This window comes from Cicer arietinum, chromosome 5, assembly GCF_000331145.2.
Source record: "Cicer arietinum cultivar CDC Frontier isolate Library 1 chromosome 5, Cicar.CDCFrontier_v2.0, whole genome shotgun sequence".
Classification (NCBI taxonomy): Eukaryota; Viridiplantae; Streptophyta; class Magnoliopsida; order Fabales; family Fabaceae; genus Cicer; species Cicer arietinum.
In genome coordinates, this window is record NC_021164.2 from 79,000,879 (window position 1) to 79,019,244 (window position 18,366).

An 18,366-nucleotide genomic window follows, 5' to 3' on the forward strand; every position below is an offset into this window, starting at 1 on the left:
GCGGTTCTGGAAAGACATTGGCTTATCTTCTACCAATAATTCAGCGTCTCAGACAACAAGAACTACAAGGGCATAATAGTAATAATCAATCCTCTTCACAATCTCCTACACTGCTTATACTCGCACCCACAGCCGAGTTAGCTTCTCAGGTTAAATCAATGCTGTTTAAATTCAGAATAAGATATGCAGTTTCCACAGAGGTATAACTGTTGTTGCTACTTTCAGGTCTTGGATAATTGTCGATCGTTGGCAAAATCTGGGGTCCCATTCAAATCTATGGTTGTCACAGGTGGTTTTAAACAAAGAACTCAATTGGAAAATTTAAAGCAGGGTGTTGATGTCTTGATAGCTACTCCTGGCCGTTTTTTGTTCCTTATCAAGGAAGGCTTCTTGCAGTTATCAAATCTAAGATGGTTAAACCTTGACTCCCTTGTGTCACTTTTACCATTCACAAGCAGTTATGCAATTGGTTTCAATTAGTATCTTGTGATTTCGTTTGCAAAATATAAGTCACTATAACTAATGCTAATTTGTTGCCCCTTCGAATTGCCTTCTCTAGTAGCTGTTGTCAACATATCTATATATTCTTTGATTAAATATCATATTATCATGACATGAAGACAAGGACATTATCTTTTATTGACAGTTACCATGTGTTTTATAAATTTGGTGATCACTTTTTAGTATTATGCCACAGCAAAACTGATTCCTTTTGCCGATTGATGATCTGATATCGTTATGGCATAAATTTTCTATATGGGAATTGATGTCGAAACTTCACTTCAATTATATCAGTATTAGGATTAAATGTTGGGCACTGTGGATATCCTCCCATTGGGATATCTAACTTTTAATATCTATTTTGATACAATAACATTTTACTGATAAATCAATAGAAATGTACTAGACTTCCATACCATTTCCTGAAATCCTTCCCCGCTGTTTACATATCTATTGCACATTGGGATATATTTATCCATTGGCAACAATGGTAGAATTTCTCCTAACAATAATTATGTTGCAGCGCTGTGTTGGATGAGGTGGATATACTCTTTGGGGATGAGGACTTCGAAAAGGCTCTTCAATGCTTGATTAGTTCTTCACCAGTTGACACACAATATTTGTTTGTTACTGCAACCTTACCAAAAAATGTTTACAGCAAACTGGTTGAAGTTTTTCCTGATTGTGAAATGATCATGGGTCCTAGTATGCATCGAATAAGCTCTCGCCTTGAAGAGGTTAGGTTTCAGTTACAAATTCCCTCCCCTTCTATTTTATTGTTCTGGGACAGAAGACAGCATGGCTGAATATTAGAAAACATATTTCCTGAATTTTCTGTTTGATACTGTTGTTGTAATATGAGAAAACAATTGGCTTAACTCCTTTTGTCTCCTACATGAGATTGAAATTGAACTGTTATTTACTCTCAAGCTTCATACACTGTGCTGTCTCATTGTGTCTGGCACTGCAGCTGGTAACAATTATAAAAATGGTATGGTAGGCCCACCCTGTATTATATACTTACATTGCTGGGGTATTTTGGTCTGTACAAGCCATGCTGGATACAGTGACCTGTAATGACCACTATAATGAAAACTAATATTAATTTATGTTTGTAATATAACTGAATTCTGCATCGATATTTTGAGTAATCAGCTTCCGTGTAAGTGAGTCTGATGATGATTTTCTTATTTGTTCAGATTATAGTAGATTGCAGTGGGGAAGATGGACAAGAAAAAACTCTTGACACAGCATTTTTGAACAAGAAAGCTGCTCTCTTGCAGCTTGCAGAGGAGAGTCGTGTCCCAAGAACTATTGTGTTCTGTAACAAAGTATTCTGAACTTTCAAGACTTTATTATATTTTATAATTTTGATTATCGCCGCACTTTGTGTTTTTTCTTACTTTGGTTTAACTCCAAAAATAAATTGCAGATTGAAACATGCAGAAAAGTTGAAAATGCATTAAAACGTTTTGATAGAAAGGGAATTCGCATGCAAGTTCTACCTTTCCATTCTGCCATGACACAAGAATCACGGCTTGTTAGTATGAAAGAGTTCACACGTTCTCCATCAAAAGAAGTGTCCCAATTTATGGTTTGCACAGACAGGTATTCATCTGTTTAACTTGTCAGTTATGTCTTCAAAACTTCGTCTTTCTGCTGTTTCTTGTTTAATTTTTATTTGTTTGATAATTATGTTTGTGTTACAAATAAGTCATTGTGGCAACTTGTAACAGAGCATCGCGGGGAATTGACTTCAGTAGAGTGGATCATGTAATACTTTTTGACTACCCACGTGATCCAAGTGAATATGTACGACGTGTTGGAAGAACAGCCAGAGGTGCCAGGGGACAAGGGAAGGCGTTTATCTTTGTAGTTGGGAAGCAAGTCTCCCTTGCACGCAAAATAATGGAAAGAAATAGGAAAGGTCATCCACTGCATGATGTACCTTCGGCTTATGAGATGATGAAGTAGGAAGTTGGGTTTAATGGATTGCCTGGGATCGTACGGGACCCTCAGTGAAACATGCATGGCAAAGGAAGGAAATCTTTTGGTATCCCCAACAATATTCCAAGTCAGTGAATCATGCATTTCAAGGCTCCTCGTAGCAAAAGCAAGAGCTACATTAATCACTAACATCTTTAGATTGTCTTTGGGCAGGAATTTTGTTTTATTCCTAACTATATTACTTAGTAGTAATTTATTAGGAAATACATTACCAGGAATGAAACTCCTACAAAAGTCATTGTGTGTTTGGAAGCAAGTTTGGACAACCAAACTCACGTCCCAAAGCAGGATACAATGTGAATTTGTGAAGCTACTAATTGGAGTGGTAGTCCAAATGTGGGTTCCTGCCGTGGAATTTATATTTTCAAAACATATGCTTTAAATATGATTGACAACTATTGTGCTCCCCTTAGTTTGATATTTTCTTTAAGTGGACATGTTGATGTTGTACTCGAAATTGTTATTTCATGCAATTTTTTATCTAATTTTCTCAAATACATGATACATCATGTTCTTGAAATTGCTTCTGCGTATTGCATCAAATCCATATTGTATGGATAAATAAATTGAGAATAACTTGTTCATTCCTTGTACTTCAAAGGTTTACCTCAATAATTGAGGGACTTGGACTTTTTTAAAGTGAATAACCGTTCACTTTAGATAACAAGGTGAATAATATTAATCATTGATCATCAAATAATGGTTGTTGTTTTATACACATGTATGATCAATCATAAGTGAATATAATATTAATTATTGATTTATTTCCTTTATTAATTTTTCACTTTAAAGAAATGAAATCTATACTTGAATATGATGCACAAAGGTATCCATCATATTGTATCTAGTTAATTGGTATGCATAATATAAGTCATGTATAGTTCTATTTGTGCAATTACAAATAAAAATTGCCAACAAAAGTAAAGTTTACTAGTTTATATTTTTCAATACACAACTTCATATTATTTCATAGTACGGAGAAAACAACACAAGCCTATCTACTACGTTAGTTTTTATTATGATTTTTTAAAATAAAATATACTTTACATTAATTTGATCTTAAATAAGTGTTTAGTTAGTGAAGCGTAAAAATAGAATAACGATCCATATTAATTTACCATAATATAACAGTTTATTTTATTTAAAGAAAAGATAAAAGATCAATATAATATAAATCATAATTATAAAATAAAAGAATAAATGATTTGACAATTACTAATAAATCTCTCGATTCTATAAAAGAAGAACACGAGGTAAAATTTGAATAATATAAAAGGTTTAGATGAAAGATTTGAAATACTTAAATTAAACTCATATTTCAAAAAATCTTATGAATTAGTTTTGAAATTCATCGAAATAGTAAAAACTTGTAAAATACATGATGAATAGTCAAATAGGACATAATTTTATATGAAAAAATATATTAAAGAAAGCTATAAATTAAAATCTTATTTTAAATAGATTTGATATATAAATCTTGTAAAAAAAGAAAAACCTTACAATAAAGTGAAATGAACCTTTGAAGAAGGAGAGTGGGGTTGGTTTGTTTGTCTGTGTGTGCAATTGTTGTAATAAATGATAAATCGTGTGGACTATGACTTGTGATTTCTTTCTTTTTATTTCTTCAAAACCTCACTCACTCCCGCCAACACCTTTCATTGCCCTCGCTTCTCGTCCTTCATTTGAACACTCACTCACTCTATAATAATAATTGTTTTTCTCGTCTCCTCAATTTCTTGTGTGTTTGGAAGATTCGAGAAGCAGCTGCAGCAACATGAGTGCGGTGAACATCACCAACGTGACAGTCCTCGATAACCCTGCTTCATTTCTCAAACCTTTTCAGTTCGAGATTTCCTACGAGTGTTTGGCCGCTCTCAAAGACGGTACATCTTCTTTCTTATTATCGTGTTTTTCTCTATTATTAGGGTTTTTCTTCCCATTCTTTCATTTAACCCTTTCTATCATATCTTGCTAACCTAATTCAACTATTTTTAAATATAGATTTACCATAACACGCCATTTTTCGTTCAATCTTCAATTTCATCATCACTCCAGTAGACAGGTTTAGGGTTTTTATTTTCAGATCTTGTTGCTGCAAATTAGACCTAATTTTGCATACGTAGCTTTTCTTACTGCAGGATTATCACGAATCTTTTACTTCCTTGCTTGTACAAAATGGAGAATCTCTTCATTCTCTTTAGCAAGTTAAACCCGTAGCTTGTTGAACTCTCGATTTTCCCTCAACGTTCCTCATTCGATTTAATTACCAATTGTTTGCTTGATCATACTACAGATGGGTGCTTCTGTACTGCTTTCTTTTCTTTCTTTTTCATTGTATTGAATTTATGGGGGAGGGTGAATTTGTAGTCAAGGTATACAATGCTGAACTAACCTGGGTCCATTCTATATTTTTGAATTGTTAAATCTGTATATAAACTATTGCAAGTTGACAATTCTAACAAATGGCAAGATGAATTCATTTTTCTCTTTCTGAAATGTTCAATACATTGATTGATATATGAAATCGATTAACAAATACCTTTTGTCAGGAGACAAACATGTCAGGTTTGGGTCTAAAGTCGACAAAATCTATTTTTCTATCAGCTTCATTATACTTTCACTCCTAGATTCTACTTTATCTTGTTTGGTTGCGACAACACATGCTGTTTTGTTGGCACAGATTTGGAATGGAAGCTCATTTATGTTGGATCTGCTGAGGATGAGACTTATGACCAATTATTAGAGAGTGTTCTTGTTGGTCCTGTCAATGTTGGAAACTACCGCTTTGTTTTACAGGCAAGCTTTATCAATACTAATCTTTTGAATTTTGTGTTGCCAATTGAAGTTTCTTTTAAATTCATACATATCTATACTGTTTTGATGGCAGGCAGATCCACCGGACCCGTCAAAGATTCGTGAAGAAGATATCATTGGTGTTACGGTGCTTCTACTGACCTGCTCTTATTTGGGTCAAGAGTTTATTCGCGTTGGTTATTATGTCAACAATGACTATGATGATGAGCAGCTGAGAGAGGAACCTCCAACAAAGGTTTTAATTGATAAGGTTCAAAGGAATATTTTATGTGATAAACCAAGGGTCACAAAGTTTCCCATCAATTTTCACCCTGAGAACAATGAAAATGAAGAGAAACCCCCTCCATCTGAGCAACAACCAGAAACTGGAAATGGTCAAGTGGCTGTAGCTGATTGTGATCCCCCAAATGAGGGGGATTCTAACATTTTGTAGGTATACAGGCCTTTCAACTCTCCAATGTCCAACTTTACATTGCCTGTACGGATTAAGATGCTTTTTGTGAATCTCTTATGGATGAAGTTGATGATATGACTCATGAATACTTTTGGAAGTAGGAAGAGCCTTTGAATTACTAGGTTCAAGATGTTTGTAATGTGTGAAAACCAGTTTCTATCCACAAAGCTTTGCAATACAAATCCAATTTCATTAGTTCTTGCGTTTCACATAATGAGCAAAGAAGCTGTGCAGTAGTTTGTAGTTTTTATTTTGATTCAGTTTCCCTATGAGTTATTTATAGCATATTTTAATAAGTTCTTCAAGATAGCTTTCTGAAATCGCTTATGTGGAGCTTATTCTTTATTATCTTTTCAATTTTCATCTGTCTCCAGATTTTGGTTATAATTAAAATGAAAGTAAATAGATTTTTATTCAAATACAAATGACTCATTGAATTTTAGGGTTTAAATTTGTTAGTCCTCGTAGAGGTAAAAAGGAACGGGGTATCAACTTATTTTTAGTAAATAATGGGCAACAGGCACATTGCCATGATAGCAGAATTGTATAGTATTGAGACCAAACCGACAAGAGTCTTGTAACAATTGAACAGTTCTTCAAGGGTATGTTAGGATTCTCTATTTCTCTTTGCCCGCAGGAGCGGGATTTATTCTACATTCATGAACACGGGAATGAGGAATTCATTTCCCACAAACACCAGAAATAAAGTGTTCCCCTGTTAGGAAGCTAGAAAGTTGGTTAGTTTAAGATTTTTGAAAATATATTTTTTTATTTCCTTATTTTGCCGGGATCATTACATAAATGTCGTCTAATCTGATTATATTAAAAAATGAAAAGAAAAGACATGAATTTCATCGAAAAATAATAAGAAGACATATTTAGAAGTCAAAGTCCGGCAGGCCAGCAGAGTTGACGTGGTGGGAAGAAAGACCAAAACATAGATAGGAACGATGTAGTTTGTTGCAATGCATGGATATCATCATCATGGTAACATTGGTATTTCTTGGAAGATCCGACTAGAAACGGCACACGTAGTTATGTAATATTATTGGAAAGGTAGATAGATAGATATTGAGAGAAAGAGAGAGAGAATGAAAGCACCTAGCCCGACATTGAAGCAATCTATAGGGGATCGTCACATGATCTCACCCACCCGCCACAATAAGTTTAGAAGGAGGAAAAACAGTGGTCATTGGTGGTTTTCACCATGGATGAAGAAGGAGGTTGACTCGTATGACATGACTCACTCCTCTAATAGTCCCTACTACAAGGGTCTCACTGATCAATCTCTTGCTATTACCGACGAAGACGATGGCGACAACATCTCTTCATCACTACGTCCTATCATTCTTTCATCATCCCCCCACAGTAGTCCTTACTACAAAGGTCTTACCGATTATTCTCTTGTCCTCGATGCTTCTTGGACCACTTCTCATTCTCATCCCCATCACAATTACAATTCTAGCCCATACTATAGAGGTCTCATTGCTCTTCCTGTTCCTACCTCCCCCTCCTCTCTCTTTTCCCTCAACATCAATTTCAATACTACCACCACTCAATCACCTTCTCGTGATCTTGTTTTCTTTTTAAGTCGAGAAGATCAACCACTGATGGTGACTGAACCAGAAGCAACTTTAGAGGAAGAGATGGAGTTGATCCATCTCAATATCCAAGGGAAACCTTTGGGCGTTATTGATCAGTCGTCATTGCAAGCAACTTTGGAGGAGATAGATGATGACGATGTTGAAGGGGGGAAGCCTTTGAGGGTTAATTATGAATCGGAAACAATTTTGGACAATGATGTCGTGTTGTTGATTGAAGAGCATCAGAGGAAGCCTTTGAGGGAGAGAGTAACATCAGATTCTGAGATTGTATTGTTACAACAAGAAAATGCTGACAAAAGAGATTTGGATTTGGTGATTGAACAAGTTGGGAATGAGAATATAGACTTGGAAGAGGACCTCAGTGATTGTTGGTTGGATGGTCGAAAGGCTGTTTCTGAACAAACAGTGTCATCGGAATTACATTGTGACCACAAGTTGAAGGACGCGGCCGAGGAAGGAAATCTGTACGATTATCTGTGGGCAACCAAACACCAACCCAAGTTCTTGGCAGACTTCATCTGCAACAGAGATAAAGCACTTCAGCTGAAAGCATTGGTGATAATCTGATCCTTCATTCTTTCTTTTTCTATTTACAAGACTGCAACTGAATGTACAACATAATTTCCGTTAAAATATCAAAATTATTAAGATTTTGTTTTGCTATAATTGGTTCATAGGTTAAAGAGGGATGTGGGTGTAATCATTTTATATTTGAAGGACCCTCAAATGTAGGAAAGAGATCTATGATAAGGGCTATGCTTCGAGAGGTATTTGGCGCTGACAAAGTGCAGGTATATTCGCTCATGATTGATAGCGTGTTTATGCGAATATATAATAGACAAAACTACATGATATTTTTACTTTGCTGCTGAATGGCAGGTCACAGAAGAATATAAACACATCAAATTGAAGGTAATGCCTCCTTTCACTACCACTAATATCACCTCCATTTCATCTTCTCTTTTTTAATTAACTTCTTGATGAGTTAATGATAAAGAAAGTGTTCTTAAATTCAGCTTACAAGACCTTGCCTTATTTACTCTAGCTAACATGTATTCTTTGAGGCATTTTTCATGTAAGCTCTTAATAATTTTGAAATAAGATGAGTTCATATAGTGCCTATCTCCTTTGACATCAATAGGGAGAAATGGTGGAAAATCTCCAACTACGCTTACAGAAATCACTCCATCATGTTGAGGTCAATCTCTCAGAGGCAAAGGGATATGAAAAACACGTGATTGTTGATTTATTTAAGGAAACATATGGTAAGGTGATAAATAGTTCACTGCCTTGTAGCCCAGAAAACTGTCAAGGTACGCACTCTAATAATGCTAAAGGTGCTGTTGTTTAATTTGTATTGACCAATAAAGTAATTCGTAACATATATATTTATGTTAACCTGTTTAATTATATATCTCAAACAAAAAAAAGCAATCATTTTGTACGAGGCGGAGAAGCTATCGTTAGAATCGCTGTTGTATATCAAGTGGCTGCTAGAAAAGTATAAAGGTTGTAGTAAGTTGTTTTTTTGTTGCTCTGATGAATCAAGGCTACAACCTATCGAATCACATTGCACCACTGTACGCCTTTCATCACCATCAACCCAACAGGTCATTATTTCCTCTAATCATACAATTTCAACTCTACTCAATTTCTGCTGTTATCCAAATCACTTATAATCTCATCATTTAGTAGCTGCATTTTGTATAACGTCTTGCATATTATATCAAACCTATGGAATTGATCATATCTAATGAGGAAAAACTTCATCATACTCATATAACCTATGGAGTTGATCCTATCGAATGAGGAAAAACTTCATTATTGTTATCATTTAAGGAGACCAAATTACCTTTAACTAGAAAAAAAATTGATCAAGTTTTAATATTCTTCCAATCCTTTTGAATAAATAGATTGTCAAGATTTTGGAATATATTGTACAAGAGGAAGGAATAAAATTATCACCCGAATCAATTGAGAAGATAATTTTGAGGTCCAAAAACAATCTCCGTCAAGCCATTCGTTCGTTAGAGGCCACTTTTCGAAACAAGTGAGTCATCATCATTTACAAAGATACTTCACAATGTTAATTGAAGCTTAGACAACATTTTCCCCTTCCATGTCCCTTCTCTGTTAAAATTTCTCCTCTTTCTTCATTTGAACCAAACAAATTTGTCAATATTAGAAAAAGAAATGTATGCTGGAAAAAGGAAAAAATGCCAACAGAAAAAAGAACAGGTAAATGGCCTTTTTTTTAAAAAAAATGGATAAGTTGATCATAAGGAAGAAATGTGCAATGTCTAGAGGAATATTGAGCTGACAAACTCATCTAATTTATTGACCAAAAAACAACGACCTCGTGTACTCAAATGTTTATTAATTTTGGATGCAGGAACTCCCTCAACGACGGTGATTTAATTTTAACCGGATGGGAGGAAGATATTTTGAATATTGCTAAAAATATAATCAGAGAGCAGAGTCCAAGACAGTAAGTAAATTGTGCCTTTTTGTACTAGACTAATTTGTGCCTTCTAGTTCTATCTCTTGAACTAGAGGTGGGAAAATGCTTAATATATATGGTATAAGTTTTGTTTTGACCTTTTTTGCCACTAAACTTCTTGTTCTATTTCTATTTTTTTTTATGGCAATAACTTCAAGTTCTATTTTTTAAATAAGTATTTATTTCAGATATTTAATTTATTAAAATAAAAATATAGTTGAATGTTCCAACGAAGTAACATCATACCACAAATCTATTTATGTATTTTGAATCCGTAGAGTAGTATTTAAGTATAGGTCAATTATATTCACCAAAAAAGAAAAATATAGGTAAGATATTACTATTAAGGGATTTTCTTAATTATGATGTTACTATATACACAAACCACTGAGTAGGTTGTTAGGCTTATTACCATGAAGAACCTTTAGTTGGAGATGTTCTAAGTGGTTAACGAGCTCTAGTTAAAGTTGAAATGTCCGAAAATACTCGAGTTCGATCTCTAGCTTAAACAATTCTTGATTTGACTTTGGTATGGTTGTTATTGTATTGAATTTGTTTTTTCTCTCCAAAGTACACGTAGGAAATAAATTATAGTTAAAATTTGTTATTTTATGAAGAACAATTTACTTGACAGTCATTTCTCCTTTGTAATAGGTTGTATGTCATTCGTAGAAAGCTTCAAAGTCTTATGATTCATGATGTTCCTCCTGACTTTATTTACAAGGTAATATTTGAGCTGGTGTTTTTATCATTGTAACAACGACTTCTTTACTTTTAATGGTATTCCAATATAAGAGTTATCTTGGTTCACGCAGACTTTGGTTGCAGAGTTAACGAGTTTAGTTGATGACTCATTGTGCTCAGGGGTTGCCAAACTTGACAGCGAGTACAATGTAAAATCTCAAACTGTTATGTGTAATGTAGTTGATTTTACATTTCTTTGTTTCTTTTCGATAAATTTGTTTTTGGCTTTATTGTTTATATTTAAAGCCACACTGATAAATCGGGAAGTAACTTTTTTTATTCCATTTCAGAAAGGTAGTGAAATCAAATTTGAAAGTGTGAAGCATTATGCTCCAAACAAACAAGGAGCACTGGATGAAAAGAACAATGAAGTAATAAAAAAGAATGCAATGAACTACTTAAAAGTTGAAGGTAAAAGACCTCCTATTTTTAACTTCTTATAGTATTTACTATTTTTAAATCACAAAAGTTTGTCTTACAAATGATATCAATAATGCATGTAAAGTTCCAAATTCAAAATGAATATTATATTATTGTTTAATATTTTCTTTTGAAGAAATTTACCAATCATGCTTAAAGTTTTTAGAATTTTCATTTATAATAATAATGTGAATACATGTTAGAATATCAATAAAAATGTGGATACTAATTAAGGATGTGGCTTCTTGTGCAACAATATGAGTTATCTCATTGGTCTGTCTTCGATTTTATTTGATTGAACCAAAGTTTCATTCAATAACATAACATCGGAATTATAGGATAGAAGGAAATATTTTAAGCATGTGCTCACAGAATTGCTCAGAATGTCTTAGAATTTCACACATGAAGCATAAGACAGCAAAAGGATTGGATCACAGTCCAATCAACTCCCTTTTGTAAAAGGATCATGCCCTCTCAACATTAATCTTGGAATAAAACTGAAAGAGAAACTTTCTTTCCTTGATCAAATGCACAAGAGGCGCTCCTTCATGAATCTGTTTCTCTACCAGAAAGCAGTGAATCTTAATACTCAACTTACATAATATTTTGTTATTACTCGTTGCTTGCACACATAAAATGTCTTCTTATTTGTCATTTCAACACTTGAGTTTTCATTTTCAGAATCTAACTCAACTTTATCATTTATTATGACAGAATTCATAGCAAAATTCATGAGCTGGTACAAGAATTCATCTAAAAGTAGTGATCATGTGCAACTTATTGCTGGAACATAATTAAGTGCTAGCTTGTTTTGTTCATGAAGCGGTCTCAAATGTCAAGCCACGCCTACCTTTGTAAATAAAACCCACAAACATTTTGTGTTTAGAATCAACGGTCAAATAAGATGTATAATGCCTCCCAATATTCTGAATTTTATGTGTTGGATTGCTATAATTGATATGTGAGAAGAATTTCTATATTCCTACATGTTGCCTTTTGTTTTTTGGCTACGTGTTGCCTTAGTGTACATATGAGAATACACATTAAATTTTCTAGTATAATTTTTTTTGGGTCTGCCTAGATATTTTTAAAAAGATGTAGACTACTTAAACTAATGTCGTGTACGAGTATAGTTTATTTTAAAAATATATAAAATGTGTTAATAAAATGAGTATAATGTATATTTATTTGTACATTTTTTCAAAATATTAGTATTTTTTATATAATTATTATTTTCTATATAAAACTGTACGGATACAAAAGATTTATAAAGTATTTCGTTTTACTCTTGATAACATCTTATAACTATTTTTAAGTTAAAAAGTTCAGTAAAAATTTGATTTAATAGATTGACATCATTTATTAACTTCGAAAATACAAATATTAATGTAAACATATATTTGTATATAAATTATCATCAAGGTAGAAGAATATATTTTGTGCAATGTTTTTATCTCTAACAAATTTAATACTTCAAAATCCATTTTGTTTATTACTATATCATTTCATACACGATCATCAAGATATTAAATAATTTGTCAAAAAAGAATCAAGATATCAAATGATTGAGACATTTTATGGGGCTTGCTAACAAAAATTAACGTAAATATATATTTATATGTTTTGCATTGAAAGAATACTTTTTAAATTTCAAATAGTCGAAAACATAAATTTCAATATAACTTTAATTGATTTTTTTGTTTTTGTGTGTGTATATTTTTAGTTTCTTAACCATAGTACTTCAAAAGCAATTTGTTAGCATTTGTCACATTTTATTGATAGGATAAAAAGATGAAATAACATGTTAACATTAAAATAATATCCTACATGATACTATATAATAAAAAATATTAATTCAAACAATTTTGATTTGGTTAAAATTAAAGAGTCCATTAATTTGCTATAGAAAATAAAGTTAAAAACTAAAAAAATTATTTTGAAATTGTAAAGACTGAAATTGTCGATTTTAACAAAATTCCACCCATTTATAAAATAAATTAAAGTTAAAGATTAAAATAACTATTTTAAAATTAAAGAATTCAAAATAAATCGATTTAGAAAATTAAAGAGTCAAACGAGCAGTGTTACCTTTAATTTTTCTCCGTCTCTTTCCATATAACCAAGATTAAAGAAAAACAAAATTTACATTTAATAATTGTTTTGCATATCTAACGTGGATTGAGAAATATTTAATCAGTTGAAATTAATATATATTATATTAAATTATATATATTTTATATAAATTTAATAAAATTTATGTGAATTTTAATCAATTAAGTAAAATATATTATTAATATAATTTATATAATTTTATTTTTTGACTCCAATATGAGAATAATATTTGAAAAAAACTGAGGAAAATTAAGTTATTTCCCATTAACGAGGAAGAGAGAGAAAGAAGTGGGACGAATAAAAAAAGAGAAGACGAAAAGGTTACGTTACGTGTGAGAGGGAAAAAGGCGGGAGGAAAAGAAAGAGAAAGAGAAATTGATTTGTGATTTGGACGAAAGTAGCCCTAGTTTAATAATTTATATAGAAAAGTGAAAGAGGAAGTAAAGAAGAAGAAGAAGAATGAATGTTGAAGCACATGAAGACGACCCTTTTGGGTTTATTATTGAAGAATACAAAATATCCCTTTCCTAAGAGGAACTCTTACGTAACACTCCCTTAGTCGGAGATTACTCCTACCAACCCCCCATTCTTCCTTCTCTTACCCCCCCTCTCCCTCCCCCCGTTCCTTCTCTTACTCCTCTTCTTCATCATTGTACTCTTAATCTCGCCTCTGATATTGACGATCACTTCCATTGCTTCGTTGATTTAACTCAGGATTCTGATTTAGGGTTTTCTCACCCTCATCCCAATCATAATGGTATCGAACAACCCCTCCAGGAGAACCACAATAATCTCCAAACTCAACAACCTTCTCCAATGTCTGAACTAATCCGATTTCTTTTGGATAAGGCTACTCAATCTGGCAACGATCATTTTTCTGTTTTTGATGTATTGCAATTTCTCGCGATAAAGAGGAGTGGTACTGAAGTTCCAGTTCAACTCAATGGTCTTTCTGTGTTGGAAGTTGCAAAGCTTGCTCATATTACTTTTCCTCGCCCAAGGTGGTGGCCTCACCATTTTCAATCCAAATTATTCAACTTCCATGATTAACTGTCACGGAGGACGTTGATGGTTTGCTTTTTTTTTTGGAACATTCTCTCACTTGCACTTCCAAGTGTTTTTTTTATGGTAATATTCTGTCTATGCTAACTAAGACTCTAATTTCCACTATTAGGTTTTTTGTGTGGTGAATATATAACCTATTAGTACTAACACTTGTTACTATGGTTATGAACTTGTGTTAATATCAATCTGCTCTATATATTTATTTATTTATGCTTCTCTAGCTGGTTATACTTTTCAATATGAAGAGGTCACCTCTAATTTCTGAATTGTTGGTATTTATGTGGATTGTTTATTTCATTATTAGATTCAAGCTTGTTACTATAAAAATCAGCTAGTAGTTGTTAGTTTTTCTGTATAATTCTTAGCTACTCATCTTCAAAGTATTTCTATGTATATTTGTGATTGTTTGGAAGTATGTTGGTGTTGTCATAAGGTTATTAAGACTGTCTACTGCACTATTTGTTGTTTAGCAATTTCCATTAGAGCTGTGAAGGAAATTCTTGAACTTGACAGATAATTTCACTATTAGAAAACTATTTGAATTGTGGCAGTTTTTCACTTTCCTGATAATGGGAACTCTGAATTTATATCATTATCATTTTGTTCTTTTCCAGTTTAATGGTGCTTCAGCTGCTTTGTTGTTACTAGTCTCAGTCAATTAATCTCCAAATTGAAAATGAAGACTACATTTAGGATGTGTTTGGTTTGGTTTATTATTCTCATTTTCAGCTGATATATTTTCATCACAATTATAATTACATAAATACTACCTTGTTTTTGAATCATTGTTGTAAGGATGTTGAGCCATTTGAAGCTCTGCATATGATATGCTATAATGGTTGTAACTTCTGCAAAAAGCTTCCATAACTGCATTGTTTCCACCCTTGTTGTTGTTGTTGCCATTGGTTTTGATGATCGGTGTAAGGATCTTCTTTCACTTGGAGATATGAGTTTAGCATGCAAAGGCCATTGTTTGAAGCAATTTTTATTGCACTTTTGAGACTAATTTACCTTTTCTTTTTTTCTTTTTTTTCCACACCTACCAAACTATCCAAACGAGTTTGCCCAGAACTGTGGATCTTCCATGCTTCACTGAAGCTAGGAATCAGGGAACTTTTGTTTATTTGGTCGTAATTAGTCTAGTTTGGAGAAAACAATTGATGACTAAAGCACAAAGCAAATAATTCTACAACACTTATGTATATTTTTTAAAAGTATATATTAGTACTTAAACTGCACATTCACTCTTGATTGTAGTGAAAGATGACAATAGCAAGTGAATACCATTTAGTGTCAACTGTTAATATATTTTAGAGTGGGCTTTATTGATAATTGCAGTGAAATATGATAATAGCAAGTGAACACTATTTAGCGTCATTGGATTTTACGTCAGTTTGGCCGACGCCGACGAGCATCAAACTAACACTAGTGCTTATCTTCAAGTATTTTAGTGTTGGCCAACACCATGACACTAAACTGATGCTAATAGTCTATTAGACTTTTGTTTGTTAACGTGAACATTCGATTGACACTAAAACTATTTTTCCTAGTAGTGTTTTGGACGAATAGTTATTATATTGGAGACTCTTGCAAAATGTAGGTCGTGTGTTGTGCATACAGAGAAGATAGGTGAGTTATCAATACCATGGAAGACTGGTTTGGTTGTCGAACTTCTTGGGAAAAAGTTGGGGTTCAACATCATGAAGATTAAGTTGGAAGTTGTTTTGGATATGAGAGGAAGACTTAAGTTAATGGATATTGGAATCGAATATGAATATGATTCTCAGTTCTTAGACTAGCATATCCTACCCAATTTTGATTACCTTGTCATATAGTACTTTGCAGTGGCGTGGAAAATTCCCTATGTAGAAAATCATGTTTTTGTTTAGCTCTTTTTATGTTCACAAAGACGGAAAAGTCTGCCATATGTTTAACACTAACATAATCAAGTATGTGTTTTGTTTAACGGTAGATTTTGGAAAAAGTTATCAATAATGTTATTCACACCCCCAAATTGCTATTCACACCCCCTCAAACTTAAAAAAAAATCAAAATCCCCAAAATGCCCTTCCCTTCATCTTCTTCATAACATTACTTATTCATATCATCTTCTTCCTCTTCATTCTACATTCCCCATATTTTCATTGTTGTTCATCTTCTTCATATTCATCATCAATCATCATCCAACATTTTCATCAATCATCGTCATCAATCATTAATCATCAATCATCATCAACCAAGTTCATCAAGTTATTATCATTGCTGTAAATCAAGTAAGTAATAATCATTCTTTGTTTTTATTGTGTTATGTTGTTTTGTTTTATGTATTTAAGAATACAATGCCTGAAAATTGAAGGAAAGTAGTTTCCATTTTTGATGAAGAAGACAACCTTCGTTGCCCTAAACCCAGAAACGTACGTTCAGTTCAGTTCACGTAAGCAAATTTTTTCAAAAACCCAGAAACGTACTTGAACTAAGTTCACGTGGACAAAATTTCAAAATCCAAACCTTACGTGAATTGAAATAACGTATGTATACGTGAACTGAGTTCGCGTAAACTTATGTGAATTGCAGTTTACGTACATAACAATTTTTCAAATTTTTTTTACTTACGCAATTTCAGTTCACGTACATGGCTTATTATTCATCATTCAATGATTACACAATCTAAGTTTACGTAGGGTACGTGAATTCAAATTGCGTACAATATGAGGATTCATGTTTCAAACTCCATTTAATACGCAATTCTGAGTTCACGTAGGTGTATGTGAATTCAGATTGGGTAGAGTTTCAGAATTTCAGTTTTTTAAAACATACGTGAACTCAATTCACGTAACTCCAGTAAACTGAGTTCACGTAAAATCTCAGATTTACAAAAACAAAAAATGGGAGTTATTGGATATTAAATGATTGAGTATTGATATGTGAGTTATGAGTGTGATGAATGGGAGTTATGGGATATTAAATGTGTAATATTGATGACAGGGGTATTTTGAGCACTTTGATTTTTTTTTTAAGTTTGAGGGGTGTGAATAGCATTATTGAAAAGTTATTTGAGGCACATCAATTTAATTTTGACATTTGAATAATGTCGATTGAAATTGAGTTTATCTTTATAACAAACACATTAGGTATTATATACGTTTTCCGATATGATATAATATATTCAATTAAAACAAACTAATTTTACATCAGATAAAAAAAGTAGTTCATTTTATTTAATGTTCTTAAAATAAAAAATTATATTGAAAAACGCTATTGAAAAATGTAATCTAAGTTAATTAATGAATATTTAAAGAATAGTAGCATAAAATATAATAAAACTAGTTAAGTTTTTGCTTTGAGATAAAAAATATATTGGTATTTTTATGAGTGCATAATGTTGATATTCCCCCCCAATTTTGATGTATTTAAGAAGTTTGAAGAATCTAGAAGTCAATTTCTATTAGATTGAGATTTTTTGCACCCGAAAGGTAAAAATATAGTTAAACATAAACAATGGAATTTGTTTAAAAATTACTGGATTTTGGAAATAATTATTACTAAAATAAAATCGAACATTTGAAAAATGAAAATGATCTCCTACCAAAGTAACATACGAGTTTCAAAATATAGCTACTTTAAAGAAGATTTTTCACAGGATTATCATTTTAACTAATTGATCTTTAGTGATGTGCCTCTTATATCAACTATTAATATTTATTTTGATAGAACAACTTATTAATTGACGAGACATTGTTTTTAATGGAACAATTTATTAATTTACAAAATATTTTTTTATACAAATAAATATTAATATTTGTTAGATTATTATTATTTTTTTATAAAATTCGAAAAATGCGTAAATCTCCGTTAACATTCTTTAGTTTATCGATTAAACTAATATTATTCATTTTATGAATAATTCCTTTATAATGGTCAGATATGTAAAAAAAAACATGTTTTAGTATATTTTTTAATCTATAGAAAGAAAAAATAATTACAAACATTTTGTGAGTTGTGCTGTATCTCAAGGAGTAGGGGGTGTATATTAGAGAATATGAGAGGTGGATAGTTATTTATGTTTTTGACAATGATATTAACAGGGAGATAAGAGAACAGTTGGCACGCACGCACACGTTTTAATTAATTAATAATAATGAATG

The 18,366-nt window shown here is 32.2% G+C and overlaps 3 protein-coding genes and 1 long non-coding RNA gene across 5 annotated transcripts in view; all 4 read left to right on the forward strand.

The window, feature by feature from the left end:
• The window catches only part of LOC101492097 (DEAD-box ATP-dependent RNA helicase 50), a 3,802-nt gene extending 790 nt beyond the window's left edge, over positions 1 to 3,012 (forward strand). Inside the window, exons 3-8 of the mRNA XM_004500660.4 lie at positions 1 to 149; positions 226 to 413; positions 1,025 to 1,238; positions 1,701 to 1,832; positions 1,934 to 2,109; positions 2,238 to 3,012. Coding sequence (XP_004500717.1) covers positions 1 to 149; positions 226 to 413; positions 1,025 to 1,238; positions 1,701 to 1,832; positions 1,934 to 2,109; positions 2,238 to 2,475 — 1,097 coding nt within the window. The 3' untranslated portion in view covers positions 2,476 to 3,012. The remainder of the gene's footprint in view (positions 150 to 225; positions 414 to 1,024; positions 1,239 to 1,700; positions 1,833 to 1,933; positions 2,110 to 2,237) is intronic.
• Positions 3,013 to 4,045: 1,033 nt separating this feature from the next.
• On the forward strand, positions 4,046 to 5,971 carry LOC101491774 (probable histone chaperone ASF1A). The gene is made up of 3 exons (XM_004500659.4): positions 4,046 to 4,391; positions 5,189 to 5,304; positions 5,396 to 5,971. Exons 1-3 carry the CDS (start codon positions 4,283 to 4,285, stop codon positions 5,753 to 5,755), a joined length of 585 nt encoding a protein of 194 aa, XP_004500716.1. The 5' UTR covers positions 4,046 to 4,282; the 3' UTR covers positions 5,756 to 5,971.
• A 152-nt stretch (positions 5,972 to 6,123) lies between these two features.
• On the forward strand, positions 6,124 to 12,031 carry LOC101491458 (uncharacterized). Of its 2 annotated transcripts, XM_004500658.4 has the most exons (11): positions 6,124 to 7,935; positions 8,058 to 8,171; positions 8,260 to 8,292; positions 8,522 to 8,693; positions 8,812 to 8,990; positions 9,294 to 9,430; positions 9,773 to 9,868; positions 10,535 to 10,604; positions 10,696 to 10,773; positions 10,915 to 11,035; positions 11,759 to 12,031. In XM_004500658.4, the coding sequence occupies exons 1-11, from the start codon at positions 6,868 to 6,870 to the stop codon at positions 11,836 to 11,838; spliced, it is 2,148 nt and encodes a 715-aa protein (XP_004500715.1). In that variant the 5' UTR covers positions 6,124 to 6,867; the 3' UTR covers positions 11,839 to 12,031. The 2 variants fall into 2 exon arrangements, 1 of the variants encoding a protein (XP_004500715.1); XR_012163288.1 differs by lacking the exon at positions 11,759 to 12,031 and having other exon boundaries at positions 10,709 to 10,773; positions 10,915 to 10,968.
• A 1,426-nt stretch (positions 12,032 to 13,457) lies between these two features.
• Positions 13,458 to 15,572, forward strand: LOC113786571 (uncharacterized). The gene is made up of 2 exons (XR_003472815.2): positions 13,458 to 14,284; positions 14,836 to 15,572. It is a non-coding gene; the product is annotated as an uncharacterized lncRNA (long non-coding RNA).
• The last annotated feature ends 2,794 nt before the right edge of the window (positions 15,573 to 18,366 follow it).